Below are 16,460 nucleotides of genomic sequence, written 5' to 3' on the forward strand. Positions count from 1 at the left end.
AAGAAAGCCTTCAGGAGGTTCATCAACAGGTAGAATTATATTTATACATTTAATGAAAATGTTGAAATAGTTGCCTGCATAACACAGAAACGTGATATTAATAAAATTTGCAAATCCTGGACGATTTGGTGAAGGAAAATTTTTCCCTGCAGAATCGCCACATGTGCTTATGGCTATTACTTATTGTATTAGAATTATTATGCAACTATCGTGAGCCTAATAAGTAATAAAAAAAGTGTTAGAAAAAGGTATATTATTAAATTAAAAAAACTAAAATAAATGCGGCCTCTTATTTATCCTGTTTGTAAACAATCCTATTAAACAACAAATAGAAAAAAAAATTATAATCATATCTTTTAATAATAAGATTTAGCTTTCATTTCCAAGAGGCGAGGTATCTTTTTTCTTACTTTTCAAAATTGGAACGCCGATATCTCGGGAATATGTGGTTCAATTGCTTTGAGAAATACCTCAAATCTATCGTCTCGATGTGCTCTATAATTCTATGTAAACCGCTTTACAAAATATCCTCCCTTTATACAATTTAGTTAGTTTCCTGCAAAAGTTACATACCAATAATAATTACGAATTCTGGATAATTTGGTGAATAAGGGACTGTTCCCGCAGCATCACGACAAGATGCTTATGGCTATTGTTCACAAGAGAATTAAATTTATTAGATCACATATAAAACGTTAAGGTTGATAGTGGCTTTATCTTTATTATATATCCGATTATATTAATTATGAACATGATGTATGTAATACAGTATGAAATTCTAAATTTCAATTGTTCTCGAAAAACCTCAGACTTCTTTTTCGATCAAGTTCTCTTTGCAATAGGAAATGTATTTTTTATTCCGTCTGAGTACGTTTGCATGATGAAACTGCTTCCTTGAATTCACAACTATTCTTCCATTTTACTAAATCTGGGAACATCGCGTGTTTCATTTCAAAGTTCGATCAGTTGTACCTTTACAAAAAGTACTGCCGATTGTGTACCGATATCACTTCGTAGGTGATTTCATTCGAATGTTAACGTGGCAGTGAACGAGAAATTAGTAATGTGCGCTGCACCAATAATCGGGATAATCGGGGTTTCTTTTGTTCTAAAGACTCGTGAGGTACATCGTTAGATATATCCATGACTTAGTGATACTCTATTTTGGTCAATTTTTGTTGCCAAATTCTAATTTTCTAAAGCTGAAGATACCCCCTTCCAGATTATTTTTATTTGCGGAAGGGCCGCTCATTTTAACATTGATTTTTCACCACAAACAAAACGAGACGTGTTTTTGCTATAATACGTCATCCAAAAATGACGTTTTGGATTAAGAAGGTTATGAAAACAAAAGAATAACACGCTGTCAGTGTTAATGGCACGTCCGCGATTCCTCCCACGTCGCTCGCGAAAATTATCAAATTTCAACTGAAACTGTGCAAAATATTTGGAAAAAATTATGGGAACTTGAGGGTTAATTAAAATGGAAATATAGTAAGTGTTGGTACGGGGTTGTATTTGGTTGAAAACGGGTAAAAATCGCAGTGTTCAAATTGAATTTTATTAGACAATTCCGGGAATAGCGTGTCCTTTGCGTTCGGATCTCCGAAGCTGCACGATCCTTGAGTAGCAAACTTGTAAGTGAGTGCTGAGCCGAAAACTAGTAGCTGAAATTTCTCTTCACAATGGCTGAGGAATGACAGTTTTTTTGACAGGATTCCAAAAGGATCATAATTCCAGAAGGTCTATTTGCGGTAAGTACTCAATATTTGACTGTTGTACCTTAGTTAACCTCACTTAATCTTTTGTTGTGTTGGTGACCACTCTAAGTGTTTTTTGTCACTGATTATATGTCCTTGAAGCATACACACACTGTATATTATTTAATTCCGTGTATCGCTTCCATGGTTAGACCGATTAGCAGTACGCTCGCAAAAAAGGGTGTAAAGTTATTTGAAAATTGGGAAGTCATCGTATCATTAAGTGTTCGGTCTACGACTTGTACCTTTACAAAACGCAGATAGTAAAACATTTTCTACTTTTTCGTTCCTATATATGTATATAGATTCTTAAATGATTCAGCTGAATGGTATCACGGTAAACAAGATATTCGAAATACGGAATAAACTAATGATCAAGTTAGCTTGAAACGAAAATCCTTTGGCAATATCTTTTTTAGTTTTAAAACGGAGATCCGAAAAGTGTCTTTTCAGGGCTCCACGACCTCAATGGTAGCATCCATGGTCAACATACGTTCAAAATTTTTTTATTTGCAATTTAGAAAATTTAATTTAATGTTCTTGTGTTTCAAGTGTCAACTGTGTGCGCCTCTGGTTTGAGCCAAAATGATTTTTAAATTTTGGCTCTTCCGGAGGCAATTCTAGCGGTTTCCAAGATTTTAAAAAATTATAGAATATATTACGTAAAAATATGTTGTTAATAAAAATTACGAATTCTGGACAATTTGATGGAAAAGGTATTGTTCCTGCAGGATCGCGACATGGTGCTTATGGCTTTTGTTCATAAGAAAAGCGAATTTATTAGATCGTATATAAAATGGTAAGGTTGGTAATGGTGTTATCTTTATTATATACCCGTCTATATTAATTATGAACATGATGTATTTAATAATGTACGAAATTCTAAATTTGTATTGTTCTCGAAAAATCTCAGATTTCTTTTTCGATCAAGTTCATTTGCAATAGGAAATATATTTTTTTTTCTGTCGAGATATATTTGCATAATGAAATTGCTACCTTGAATTCACAAACTTTTCTCCCGTTTTACTAAATCTAGAAACTTCACATACATAATTTCTAAGAGCAATCAGTTGTAGCTTTACAAAAGACAGGTTGTACCGATATCACTTCGCAGGTAATTAATTCGATGTTTATAATGGATGTTGCTGACGTGATTCTGGCTTACGCTTTTGGCGTTCGGGGGTGAATTCTCATTGTTGTTTCTTGTGGTTTACACTTAAGTTTTGTCAGGTCAATGAGTACAAATTAGAAGTTTAGTTGAAAGTCGAAATTATTTGCAATTTTGGCTCTTTTGAAAGGTATTTAGAACCATCTTTGGACGTGGCCGAAGAATGATATCATAACTTGAGACGTTCGAAAATTTTTGGGAATTAATAATGAATTCTTTTAAGTAATTAATATTGAATTTTTGTCAGGGACTATGTAATATTGAATTTTTGTTGTGTGTGAAAAGATTCCTAATCATCAAACTTTCGCGAGTGTTGAAAGGCAACCTAGGGTAACAAGTAGTTTTAATCCAAATAATGTTAATTTGAATAGGCAAACCCACAATTCGGAGTGTAGAGGTTGAAGAGGCAGTTTTAAATAGAAATCAAGTTGTAGACGCTTAGGATTCGAATTGGTGGTTTCCAAAAATACCATATATAGGCCATATATATATTAATAATTTTTTATAAGAACAGTTATTCCATCCTTATCATGTACAGGACATGCAAATTCTTTTAGATACGAATCCTGAAAGTCGACTGTCGTTATGCCATTTCATAGAAACAATGAGAATGCCAAGTACAACCTTTCATAAGAAAATTTTATTTACGAACCACGCGACAATTTAAATATTTTCACGCATTAAGAAAGATACCGCTCACATCAAGACACTTCAATTTGTGTAGTAATTCTTAGTTCCAAAATTATCGAAAATCGATAAAAACGTTTAACAATTATTTTGAAAAAACGGTATTAATTTGAGAACTTTTTCGTTCTGTAGCAGCAAAACGAAACCACATTGGATATAGGTAAGTATGCCTACAACGCCTTATATTTGGTTCAGAAATGTTTGGTCAAGCGTTGTACTGCCCTTTTAGGGACACCTTGTACATAAACAGAAAGCCTAATGGTGTGTTACTGAATAGTCATTAATACCAGAAGCAGTACTGTCTCAAATGACGGGACGAAATGACGATTGAAACGCAATCACGGTAATGCTGTTTTTAGAGATTTTATTTATAATATAATACTATGCGCAACAGTTAGTATATCAATATATAAATGGTAGACAGTATACAAAGTGTTTATTACAAATAAGCACCTTATCGGTACTGTAAGGTATAATAGTCCATCAGAAAATTGCAAGATGCTCGGAAATCTTAACCAAAATGCTTTCTCAAGATTGAATTAACCCACAGCGCCCTAACCACATAATAAGTTACATGAAATGAAATTGGATACCCCAAGAACAACTTATGAAACTTCGCTTAAAACTTGAAAAAGAAAAACAAATATAGAAAATTAACAATTTCTAAAAATGCCTATTCATTTACTAAAATACTTGTCTACATTTTTGTAAAACCCCTAGATAGTTAACTACATATAAATATGTATATGTTAGTAAAAACATTTAAAAAGTAATAGAAATAGGAAATTTTATCTTTCTGTTAACTAATGCAATGGCATTGTAGAGATCTTCCATTTCGTTTTCAAACAAATTACTAATACTTACTTATATTTAATTAATATGTTCTTAAATAAAATATACACTATGTTCTACAATGTAGGAAACAATTGAAAATTATAACGTGAAGTCGAATTGAGTCCGACAAAGCGGAATCCAGTAGAATTGGATTTCAGACCCGTCTGACCTCAACGTTATTCATAAATATATACAAACCCGTGGAGGACAATTGAAGAAAGAAGTGAAATTAATAAATTTGAACCCTGTAACACCACTACAAAAGAATATATCAAAACGCATGTCTCCAACGAAAGTATACATGATAGTACTTATATCGTCATAAATAAGAACTAGAGATAGAAAGTCGTTCATGTAAAAATTGTTTATAAAATTTATAAAAACACACAAAATTTTGCTACATTATCAGCTAGATCTACGAATTCATCTTAATAATATAACTATAAGCACCATAAAACGTTTGACATTTTTCATCAAAAGAAACTTAAAAAATCTAAAAACTAATATATACAAAAGTTTGCACTGACGCTTGTTCAATGATAAACTGTTTCCCAGAGAACTGAAAGAAACCGTCTAAGTCAGCAAAATCACTCGGATAATGGCACATTATCATTCCTCCTCTAATTTATTAATTTATAAATCACAATAGCGCCTGAAAATATATAGTCTAGGCAGTACTTTAGGCTAAAAGCCAAATCATTGTGGGAAATTGGCAGTACTCGTGTAATGTTACATTGAAAATATAACTTTCAAACAGACGTCCAAATCGAATATTTATGATGAGGAAAATTTGTAATAATCACTTTATATAATAACTATAAAAGTATTGTGTAAATTTCGGTATAATATTCAGATAATAGGTATATGTATAGGCAACAAAAGGCAGTAGTTTTACCAAGCTTTAGTGGGATGGTAGCACTTCGGGGCAATGGGTCATAGAGTCAAAAATGTAACAAAAAATAATAATAATTTTTTTCCCCTTAATCTTCCCTAATTCCCTACTTTTTTAATTGATATTCACTCGACTGGAAAAATGTTGAAATATACATTACTTTCTATCAAAAATCATACCACAGCAAAAAAATCCAGTAACTGACTCACATAAAACATCCTGTATAATATCAAAAATTGTAAAAAATGCGAGGAAAAGTAAACAATTATTTAAATTGCAGGACATAAATAGTCGGTGGTACACCACAAAAAAGTTTAGTGCAGTAAGATAAAGGGGAGACTGACAACCAATAATGTTGTAAAATCTAATCGTGTGATTTCTCTTAATAATTTTTTTTATTTTATAATTATATATGTGGATATTATACAGGTATCACCAGTTCAAGTGGAAACATAGGGACTATGTAAATGGGAGAAGGACTGTAGAAGGTTTAATATGCCTCTGACAAAAACTAATGAACTTGGCGGAATTAGTTCGGCTCGAGTCTCCACTTCAATATTTAGATTAGTATCGATTCCGTAGTTACCTTTCCTACCGTAGTTACCTTCGTTACTCTTTATTGGAGGCATATTAAACCTTAAGCGGTCTTTTTTCGCTTGAACAATCCCTAGGTTTCCACTGGAACTGGTGATACCTGTGTACGTTTCAATACTTTAAGAACTAAGAGAGGTTTGAAACAAAAACTTAAAACAATCTAAACCTTCAATAGCGTCATTCAAAAGAGGTAGCAATGATGTCACAGTTTTGCAACTGTTTGAAATTAGAAGGAAAAATAATAGCAGCTCATTTAATCGTAACCGGAAGCATACTAAATTTAAAGGTACCATGCCGCCATTAAGCAGAAATCGCAACAGTTGCACGACTTCACCATTACAATTTTTGTAAGGCTCAAACTGCCCTGTTAGTCCAATTTATGATATATAACCGAGGTCACCATACCATCGAGACACTCTATATAACCTTGTGGTATCGAAATAAAATAATATTTCTTTTTGTGAACCTTTATGATGGAATTTCTTCAGTCTTCATGCGTCAAAAACCCAATTTTAAAAGTTTTTCTGGCAGTCATTTGATGATTGTCTTAAGTCTTTAGTAATATTTTAAATCAAGATGAGGAAAATATTATGACCAAAAAGTCCCAGTCCTTATAGTCCCAAAATTATATGAATTAGTTGCAGGTCAGTTTCCAAAAAAACTATACATCTTGAGTAACATGGATTACCCAAAATATCTAGTTTGATTGGAAGCTGGACTAAACAGGTTATAGAAGGATTTACATTAAAAAGGGAAAATATCGATTTCAACTTAGACGCATCAAGGAATAGGTTTGAAAATACACACCGAACAATTTTTTAATTAATTTTACGTCCAAAAAATCGTTTTTCTTGATATTTGGATCCCGACAAATAGACAATTTATGCAAACAACTAAAACAAATCTAAATTGATGAGGGAAAAATGAGCACTTTACACTGACAATTTCTAGTAAATGTCTTAAAAACTTATTAGAATTATGACACCTTGGGACAGTGAACCTTATATGTGACAGAAGGTCTTTCAGAAATAGTGATCCTCATTTGAATTAAAAGTATAATGGCTTACCATATACCTTTAGATGCTTCTGATAATTTTTCGATTGGGATCAAATACTATACATAAAAATGTCGAGTTGCTTTTGAAAACTTTAGTTTTTTTCGGTAGTTAAGCGAAGAAATTGGGAAAAATTCAATAATACTGTTAAATTTTCGGCCTAAAACTGAGTAAAATGTGTAGTCTTGAATTTATATGGTAGACTTTCTTGCACAGAGTTTGTTCTTTGTTTTGTTGCAAGCTATTTTTAAATCAAAGCTGATAAATAGGAAGAAAGCAAAATAGGCAGGTATAACGTATTGTCACAATTTTGCCTTATACGTCATTGAAAAGTTTATTTTTTGATCTATGACCCATAGAGATTAAGGACTAAATTCGCCTTAAAGGTTTTGCTAAACCTCTGTGAATTACTATTATAGAATATCCACCTCAAAAAATAAATTCACAGAATATACCATTTATCTTCAATAATAATAACCTATCATCATATTGATATGAGACTTTGTTTCAAAAGCTATATTAGGAAACGCAGCATCAATGCGTCTTAGGCGTACTCAAATGCGTGGTCTCGCTCCTTTTTGGCGGAGGAGGTGGCGGCCGTTTCGAACTTCTCAAATCGTTCCTACTAAAATGCATCGGAGAAGAAACATATTCCACTACAGCATCTGCTTCATCCCTATAAACATTTTCGTAGACATTTGACCCATAATGTTCCTTCACCCAATTAGAGACATTATGCTCTTTATAATCTGGAAGCAATACTGGAGGATCCCTAAAGCCTAAAACCTCATGAGGTGTAGTTTCGGGTTCCAACTTGCACTTTTGAGCGACTTGCCACTTTTTTCTCATCACCCTCTGCAAATCACGCAGAAAATCCTTTGTAGGTTCTGCCAATTTTTTAGGGCTAGTGAGCTTGGTAGATTCTGACCTAACGGGAGGTGCAGGTTTTTTCGGTAAAGGAGGAACCTCCTGAGGAGTCAGATTGAAACTAATCTTCTTACTGCCTTTCTTCGGGCTTACAGGCTCCTGAAAGGCTACTTTCCTCTGATTTACGGGGGAGTTTCTTTGTTCGAAAACCGAAGTATTCCCTGATGAGCCACTACTATTAGTTGAGGCAATGCTGTTCTGAGATATTTGTCTAGGTAAAGAGACTTGCCTCAATGAAGATTTCAATCCGTTGTTATTGTTAAAAGCAGGGCTAGTTGGTAAGGTATTAGAATGTCTATATTGCGGTGGATTAACGTACGAAGGAGGAGATTGATGGTGGCTGATCCCGTTAGACAGGTTTCTGTCATGATTCTGACCATAGATTGGGCTACTTTGACCGTACATACTATTATTTATACTTCTAGTATTGGGGCTAAAGCCATTAGGTGGGCTACTCTGAGTCGGTGTGGGACAATTTGATCCCGATGGGGGACTCACGCATGGGGTGTTCAGTCTAGAATGTGTAGGGGTTTGATCGGGGGACATTCCCTGAGTAGGAGTCCTTTCAGGACTCAGAACATTAGTGGGGGTTGCCGTTGCGCTCGAATTGGCGCTTCCGGTATCTTTTCTTCTTCGTATGGTCCCCGTGTCTTCACCCGGAGGAGGAGGCAACGACATTAAGCTAAGTTGACTTCCAGTTAGTTCACAGCCGGTCATCGGCGGTAAATCGCCAGGATTGGGCGGTGGAGGTAGACTATCAAGAGAGAGATTGGAGTTATAGACTTCCGGCGGAGGAGGCGGCAGCTGATAACTTGGAGAATCGCTGATAACGTCGCCATTAGTTTCCGGGGGTGGTGGCAGTGATGTGATCGAGTCAGTCTAAAATATGAATTTGTTGGTTAATATGATACTATCAATGGGTTTTTATTGTGGGTTTATAAAAAATATTTAAAATTTAATTGAAGCAGTTTAAAATATACAAGCCTCATTCAAAATTTAAAATACAATCGTACCATGCAAGACAACTCCAAGCCGTTTGGAGGTGACATAGGCGAATTCCGCATTGATGAGGCACTCGGAGGCCTTTCACCAAATGGACTCGTTCTTTCTCCAAACGGGCTAACTCTCTCGCGAACAGGAGTTCCACAAAGTGGGGTAGAATTTCCGCTTCGGTTGCCCATGGACTCAATAGAGCCCCTGGCTTTGTAAGAGTGTTGCCGTTTTAATGTTCCACTATTAGATGAATCATCGTTGGAATTGTTCGATTTCCGTCTAAAAGAATAATTAGAATTATTGCGAATTTAAATCAAAAGTTGATAAGATTTAATCAAAAACTATAAATAAAATTACACACCTATTGTGCCTCTTAGTTAAAGTTCCGGTATTGGTGTATGAAACAGGGCTGGTCGCCAAAATACCATCGATTTCGTCTCTAGTTTCTCCTACTTCCTTTAGTTGCCTTGTCATGTTGGTTAATGGCAGGTTGGGCTTCATTGACGGTTTTCGTTTTATTGTGCCTAAATCCATAATTTGGATTGTTAATTAAATCGTGCCAATTATCCTTTGTAACATATACATATGAAGCATATGAAGCGGTAATTATAAATGCGCTATATTTAGTAAGGCATACCCATTGGAAATTCAGAATCAAAAGCATTTTCACAACTTGAAGGTGCTCCGTCAGACATACATCCACTGGAACTTGAACTACTGGCTCTACTGTGACGTCCAGAACTTGAACTCGCTTCACTTGTAGCTGAGTAAATTTCACTTCCAGATGCAGTACCATATCCTGCTTCACTTCCAGAGTATCTAAAGAAGAATTTACTGTTAGAAAGCATTTTCCAAAGGAGCATATGTAGAGCGATTACTTACCCTTGAGTCGGAGTTGTGCTGTTTGATTGTATGCTCTGAACTGCGATCGATTGTACGGAACAACTTCTTGCATTAGCTAAAATGTCCATTTCTTCTTGTGCCAATTCGTCCATTAAAGCCCTAGGAGGCGATAAAACTATTTAAACATCAACACTAACTATAGTAACTATTTTAATTAATATAATTATATGTATATGAATATATACTGAGCTTTAGTAACTCTAAATCATAAAAAATTACCTGTAATTATACATGAGCTGCTTCCCAAACTTAGCTATTCTCATTCCTATAATCCACTTCTCCAGAATCACGTGATCTTCTGCACACAGGTACTTAATGAACTTTGTTGATTTTGGTTCTTGCAGTCTTGGGTGTTTAATTGCGAAGCAATAATCAGTCGGTGCTTTATATTTCTTTCTCCATCCTACCCCATAATAAACCTACATGGAGATAAAAATTTATTTTTCAGAGAAATTTAACATCTATGAAAGATTTCTGATACTATTTTTTCTATAATTTACCTGATTGTTATCAAAAGTGGCCAAACACACTAAGTCTTTGGCGCTTTTGATTTTTTCTTTGGGAAAATAGTAGAGTCCTGAGGCCCGCAGTACGAAATGGTACTTTTTCCAGCCTTTTTTTGAGTCAGCCTTGAGGTAAAGAGGTCCTTCAACCTGTTGCCCAACAAAATGGTTTCTTAACAATGTCCCGAAATTAATTAATCTTGAAGTAAAATTACCTCGGGGAGGTTGCCATTCGTAGATGCAAAAAAGTCCTCCAAGAGCATATTTCTCGAATGTTCATCATAGTCTACAGAATTAGATTTGTCCGTTGAAGAGAGAAGAAAATGCTCAGGTTGAGTGAATAGCTTCATCTTGTCATGCCGCTCAACGAAATAAATTTTATTTTTTGATTCTCTGGTCCACAGAAGAAGATTGTCTACCAGCAGTTCATGATCTTCATAGAACCGCTCTGTGTGAAAAAAAGGCGTTATAATTAAAGATGTATAAAGATATTTCCATATATCACTAACATTATTGACTTTCTTTGATAGTTTTGGCAATTTTTGGTAAAATTAATTTGAATTAAACGTATGCAAAAGCATATTCTTTTCGTGAAAAAGTCACCCAGAGATAAGAAAAATTATAAGACATAAGTACCTCAATAATTACCGAAAATATCCTAAATTAGCCTTTTTTAGGACTGTGTAAAAATTTAATGGACGTTTAAATCACCCTACATTGAATCTGTTGTTTAAATTAGAAAATATTGTGAGGATGAGCAGCATTCTCCAAATTTTTGTTGGTGTTTAAATATTGTGTCCTCATTTTTTAAAATGATAGCAGCTGTTTACAAAGACGCAGTTTATGCTCAGTAAAGCGTAATGTATAAAACTGATAAGGCAAATGCATGGAAAGGAATGCAGCTTGTTCAGAAAAAAAATCAGCCTGTACTTAGACTTTGGCCATACAATCAGTAGCAAAATTCAGTAATACATTTTTAAATCTTATAAAAATACACTGCTCAAAAGAATTCAAGGAACAAGCATATTTTTGGATATAATCTTTATATAATGACAATTCATAATAAATTCACATAAAATGTCTTTAATACCTCGTGTTACCACCACAAGTAATAATAATAGCGCGGCAACATTTGTCATACTCAAAATCACCCTATCTATAGCGTGTTGTGGTAAAAGTTGCCTTTGCGCCCTGAGGATGTTCTGAAGCGAAAAATTGCCATGAATATACACCATGAGCAGATTGAGTTGTCTTTGCAGCATGTCCCATACGTGCTGTATGGGATTCAAGTTGGGTGATTGTAATGGCCAATTCATTAGAGTTATATCGTTGTCCCTGAACCAATGCACAGTAGCCTGGTTAACATGTGGACGAGCATTGTCTTGCATATAGAGAAGTACTAGACCAGTAGCATATGCAAAATGAAAGACAACAGGTTTGGGCACATGGCATTAGTACCGTGATTGGTTGAGGGTTTGTGGCGAACTCGGATACGATATGATATCATCATGGAATCTCCTTTATAATTATGGATTTCTTGAAAATGCCTGTTTTATTCTAACCATCCTGTTTCACGCCAAATGCGTTGCCTTTGGGTATCAGGTCGAAATTGAAACCAACACTCATTTGTGAATAACACATTAGTCCATTCTTCAATATGAGGACTTGTCAACAATTATCCTTGTTCGTTAGATTATTATGAGCAGTGTATATTAACTTTCTGAACCGTTTAGTCGCCGGATGGGCATGCCAAATAAAATTAAATATCTATATCTTATAAATATTAATATCATCACGACCATCTCAGCTTTCAAACTTATTACTTACTTACATTTAAAGTAACTTTCAAAACTGCTTTGAAAACAGTTTTCAGTTGAGACTTACCCATATAGAGATCTGGCAAATGTTCGACGATGGCCCACTTGGGATCCATCTTTACATGGTTTTTATCCGCTAACAATCTGGTCACATAGGAACACAGCATTTTTTCATCCACCAATAATGACTTGGCGGATCCGTCGGTTGTAAAGACTTTTACAAAGAGTTTCTGGATGTTGGCTTCTTTGATTTTTTCCATCGCCATCCGAATCTTTTCAGCTTTAATTCTCGATGCATCATCCTAAAAAATAAACAATGCCACAAATTAAATAGGATTAAAACGTAGCAAAAACTATGTAGAACAATTTTTGGGCTAAAATATCAAAGTTCTGGCAAATTTCCTCGAAAAAAAAAACATCCAGAGAGACTACTAAATAATGGTGTGCCTTTTTTCTATCCACGTTAGCAGTTATCTAAACATTTATTTTTCATTATTAAGGGATATTACCTTGTAATTAGGGAAAATTCGTGGACAAAGTCGTGAATAATTGTCTACTACCATCGTTCTAATAAAAATACTAACGCGGTCCAGATACCAGCACAAACTAAATATATATAGGAGATTGATGATCAGAGAGGGCCTTTTGTAGACAGCTGAATGGTAGGGCTTCATAAAATCCCTTGCAGGCACTATTTTTGCCCATTCAAGAACGAAGGAACCTACCATAAACGTTTCAAGGCCCACGCTCTTACATCCCTTATAGGTTTGCAAATTGGAAATATATTGTTGCCCACCATAAATCTTACTAGAAGCAAAAACATTTAAATTTATTTATGATTATATATATGGGTTATAATTCTATTGTAACAGGCCGAAGATCAGAGTCGATATTTCGAGCTAAAAGCCGGAAAGTGCCAATAAAAGTCGGAATGTTGTAACGAAAAGCTAGACAAAAGAAAATGAACTCATTCTGGTGCATTTTATGGTCTAGATTGTGCCACACACTCTATGTATAAGAACTAAGCGACATTCGGTAAAATAAATGATGCAGGCCGGTGATTGGTTGTTTGGATTTGTCCATAAAAATCCCTATTTAAGTCGACGTCAGAACCTAATTATGTAGAAACAGCTAATAAATGACGCTTTAATTTATTGATTATTAAAATCGAAGAATCTTAATATTTACCTTATAAAAGAATTAAAGTTACCTGATGAATGTTTTGAAGATTTAAAGTTTGTGGCTTGGCCCCACTTCCTCCACTACTTGCTGACGATTCGCTTGACAACATAGAGACAGTATCACTAAAAGCCGAATCGTTGTCCGGGGATTCGGTTCTTCCAGATTCGTTTTTGCCCCCAAGAATCGAATCCTCCGTTAATCCACGGGAGGCCTCAGATGAAGATCGACTGTGCGTTCGAGATTCGTGAAGAGACAACTTTTGAACATCTGAAGAAAGAAAATATTGATTTCAATTCAAATGATTAAGATAAATAATATATATAATAGAAGATAAAAAAACAAAATTAATTGATTTTGGATAATCGTTGTTTAAAAGTGTTCTTTCTTTTGAAGAAATATGGAGTCGAAATGGTTCATTTTAACTAGGAATTTCTATACAAAAATTATTCACCACAATGTCTCCTTAAGTTTGAAACTACCTTTTTGGAACATCCTGTTTATTTCTGTGGGTCCAATCAACAATATTACATACACCACATTTCTTTCAGACGGTATCTTGAGGTCTAAAATTTCTTAAACTTTTCTTGAAAACTTTTATCCACTTCTTGTAATTTCATATTTTCCGTTGAGAAGAGAGTGCGTGCCCCCTCTTTCTTGATGAATCAAAGCTGAAATTTCTGCAGTTATCAAGGATGCTTACAGCCACAACATTGTATAAAAATTGGAACCCTAATCCCTCCTTGAAAACTGGACTCTGTGCGATACTAATTTTTCATAATAACACAACGTAAAAATATGTGTAGTTATTAAAGATAATTAGGGTTATCATACTGCATCTTAAGCCGAAAGGCTCTCTTTAAACTAGTGCAAATTTCTTGAATATTCAATAGAAATTTTATAATTTATGGATTTAATCATTCCTTTGGAAGAAGAATTATCTATAGTCCACTTTCATAAGATTCAAAGACGCAATTTTTGTAATTTTCATGGCATGCTTAAGATCGCATAAACAATATCTCATTGTTGAAATTGGTCTGAAACTAAAAAAAAAGACTATCAAATTGATGTAGTGAGGGCTGCGTTTCTGCATAAACTGCTTTAAATTGATAGTGCATCTACATGCTAAATTTCTTTAATACTTAAGTAGTAGAAATATGTAGAAGGCACTAGACACTATAAAAATCAAAGTTAGCGTTGTTACTAAAATTCCTGAAAATCTCACAAAATTTCTGAACTTTTTATATTTTTATTTCTTTTAATATTATTGTAAACTTAATAGTGAAATTTGTTTTCGCAACAGCACGTCGACTTCGTTATGATGCATGTAAACATAAAAATTATTTTCAGCTTAAGTTCAAGATCCTGTGGTCACACCTAATGAACAGACAAGTATGACATCCAAAAATAGATTTCCAAAATTAAGCAGCTCTTCTGAATAGCGAAATACTTGCAGCTTTAGTTATTTTTAGTTCGCTAACATTTTCGATAAACTAGAGGAAGATGGATATCAAGAGTTTACCAGAAGGAGGTTATTTTTAATTCAAGTCCTACCTATGTAATACTCTTCCTTAATCATTGCGGTGTGCTTGACCACTTAACAATATTAAAAAACTTCTAATCGTTAAGCACTGTTTGATGTTGCGGCATTATCTAAATTGAAGAAAAGTTTTAATACTATGAGACGTCCGTAAAAGTTTATGTCATTAAAAAGTTTAGATAGTTCCGCAGATAGTGGATTTGCAGAGATTGGAGCTGCAAGCAAATCTACTTGCATTTTTGTACTTTTTTTGTAAAACTTATTTTTGTACTGAATACGCATTTTGTAGGTAAATCTAATTTTATTCTAAAAGCAATAAAGTGGGCCACTTAGCACTTTGCTCACTTTCAGGTATTATGCGGCAGCGACTTAATCGAGTTAATGCAACTCGCTAACTAGTTTCAAATTATTCTGTAGGAAATGGAATTTGTCTCCACCCGGAATTAAAGTGCCCAGTATTAGGAAGTAAGCTCATGTTATTTCAGCAAACGGACTCGGAGTATTTCCAGAATTTTCAGGATTTCATGACAGTTATGCGCATCTGTTTCTCATATCGTATATAGATTCATTCCATCATCACAATCAACATATAACTCACTTTATTAGGACATCCCGTATATGTATACAACAATATAACAATGCATATACATATGTATAATACGAATTAAGCCTTTATATCGCCCATGCATGTCAGCTCCGTTAATATCTCAGCATGAGCCAGATAATTGCATAACCCCTCAAGATTTTATCTTTACAGCAAACTTACACCCCTATTTGCATTTCGCTTTAAACTTAGACTTCCAACATTTTCCCAACTAACAAACACTGGAAAGTCTTCCAAAAGCGGCGTAGCTACGCAAAGTTTAACAACTCTAATTCCTAAACTTTCTCTGTCTGTTATCTTGTTGGTTTGAAAACAAAAATATAATCAACACGATACTCAGAAAGAACACTGAAGAAAAAGAGTTATAAAAAATAAACAACCATATTCTCAACTTCTCATTATTGGAAATTTTTTCTAACTGAAACAGGGGAAATCAAAGTCATCAATTTCTTGCAAATTTATCATTTGAATCAGAATATTGACTTTTACATGCCATGAGGTCTGTTTCAAGAGAAAGGAGAACCGATTTCAGAGAAAAAAAACCAATCCCGGTCTATTACAAAAAGTCAAAAATATGCATCTGCGGTACTTCGGTCATCGATAAAATTTTCTGTCAAAATTTCCCAAATTTCTTTTCCTGAAATTTTATAGAAATCAATGACAACTTTTACCTGAAAATCGTTTACTCTCTCTTGCGTGGCCAATTTCTTGATCGCAAACTGTCTCCAATGCGCAAAGCTCGCCGAGTATGGCATCCAAATCCACATCTTGAGAGTCTTCCAGATTGGCCATAGAAAACCTATAGCTGTCTATCCTGGGTGCCGCGATCTCGGAATTCAGGGGTCTTAGGTGTGCTGAAGGGTCAAGACCCTGAAATCAAAAGGTCAGTTTTAATGTGTGTCTATTAGGTAGACCAGAAGTGAGTTTGATAAATTATGATGTTGGCCTTAGTTCAAGCTCAAACACTAAGACATTAATTCCACCTGTTAATTATAGATCGATAG

General features: G+C 34.5%; 1 protein-coding gene across 5 annotated transcripts in view; it reads right to left on the minus strand.

The window, feature by feature from the left end:
* Window positions 1-3,962: 3,962 nt before the first annotated feature.
* pico overlaps window positions 3,963-16,460 on the minus strand; it is a 112,830-nt gene continuing 100,332 nt past the window's right edge. For all 5 annotated transcript variants that reach the window (XM_066395258.1, XM_066395256.1, XM_066395259.1 and 2 more), the window contains 11 exons: window positions 16,128-16,326; window positions 13,344-13,582; window positions 12,201-12,435; window positions 10,532-10,764; window positions 10,314-10,466; window positions 10,033-10,232; window positions 9,793-9,912; window positions 9,548-9,729; window positions 9,272-9,434; window positions 8,931-9,189; window positions 3,963-8,796 (listed from right to left, as the gene is read on the minus strand). In XM_066395258.1, coding sequence (XP_066251355.1) covers window positions 7,525-8,796; window positions 8,931-9,189; window positions 9,272-9,434; window positions 9,548-9,729; window positions 9,793-9,912; window positions 10,033-10,232; window positions 10,314-10,466; window positions 10,532-10,764; window positions 12,201-12,435; window positions 13,344-13,582; window positions 16,128-16,326 — 3,255 coding nt within the window. In that variant the 3' untranslated portion in view covers window positions 3,963-7,524. The remainder of the gene's footprint in view (window positions 8,797-8,930; window positions 9,190-9,271; window positions 9,435-9,547; window positions 9,730-9,792; window positions 9,913-10,032; window positions 10,233-10,313; window positions 10,467-10,531; window positions 10,765-12,200; window positions 12,436-13,343; window positions 13,583-16,127; window positions 16,327-16,460) is intronic.

The sequence above is a fragment of the Euwallacea similis genome, chromosome 11 (genome assembly GCF_039881205.1).
Source record: "Euwallacea similis isolate ESF13 chromosome 11, ESF131.1, whole genome shotgun sequence".
NCBI lineage: Eukaryota > Metazoa > Arthropoda > Insecta > Coleoptera > Curculionidae > Euwallacea > Euwallacea similis.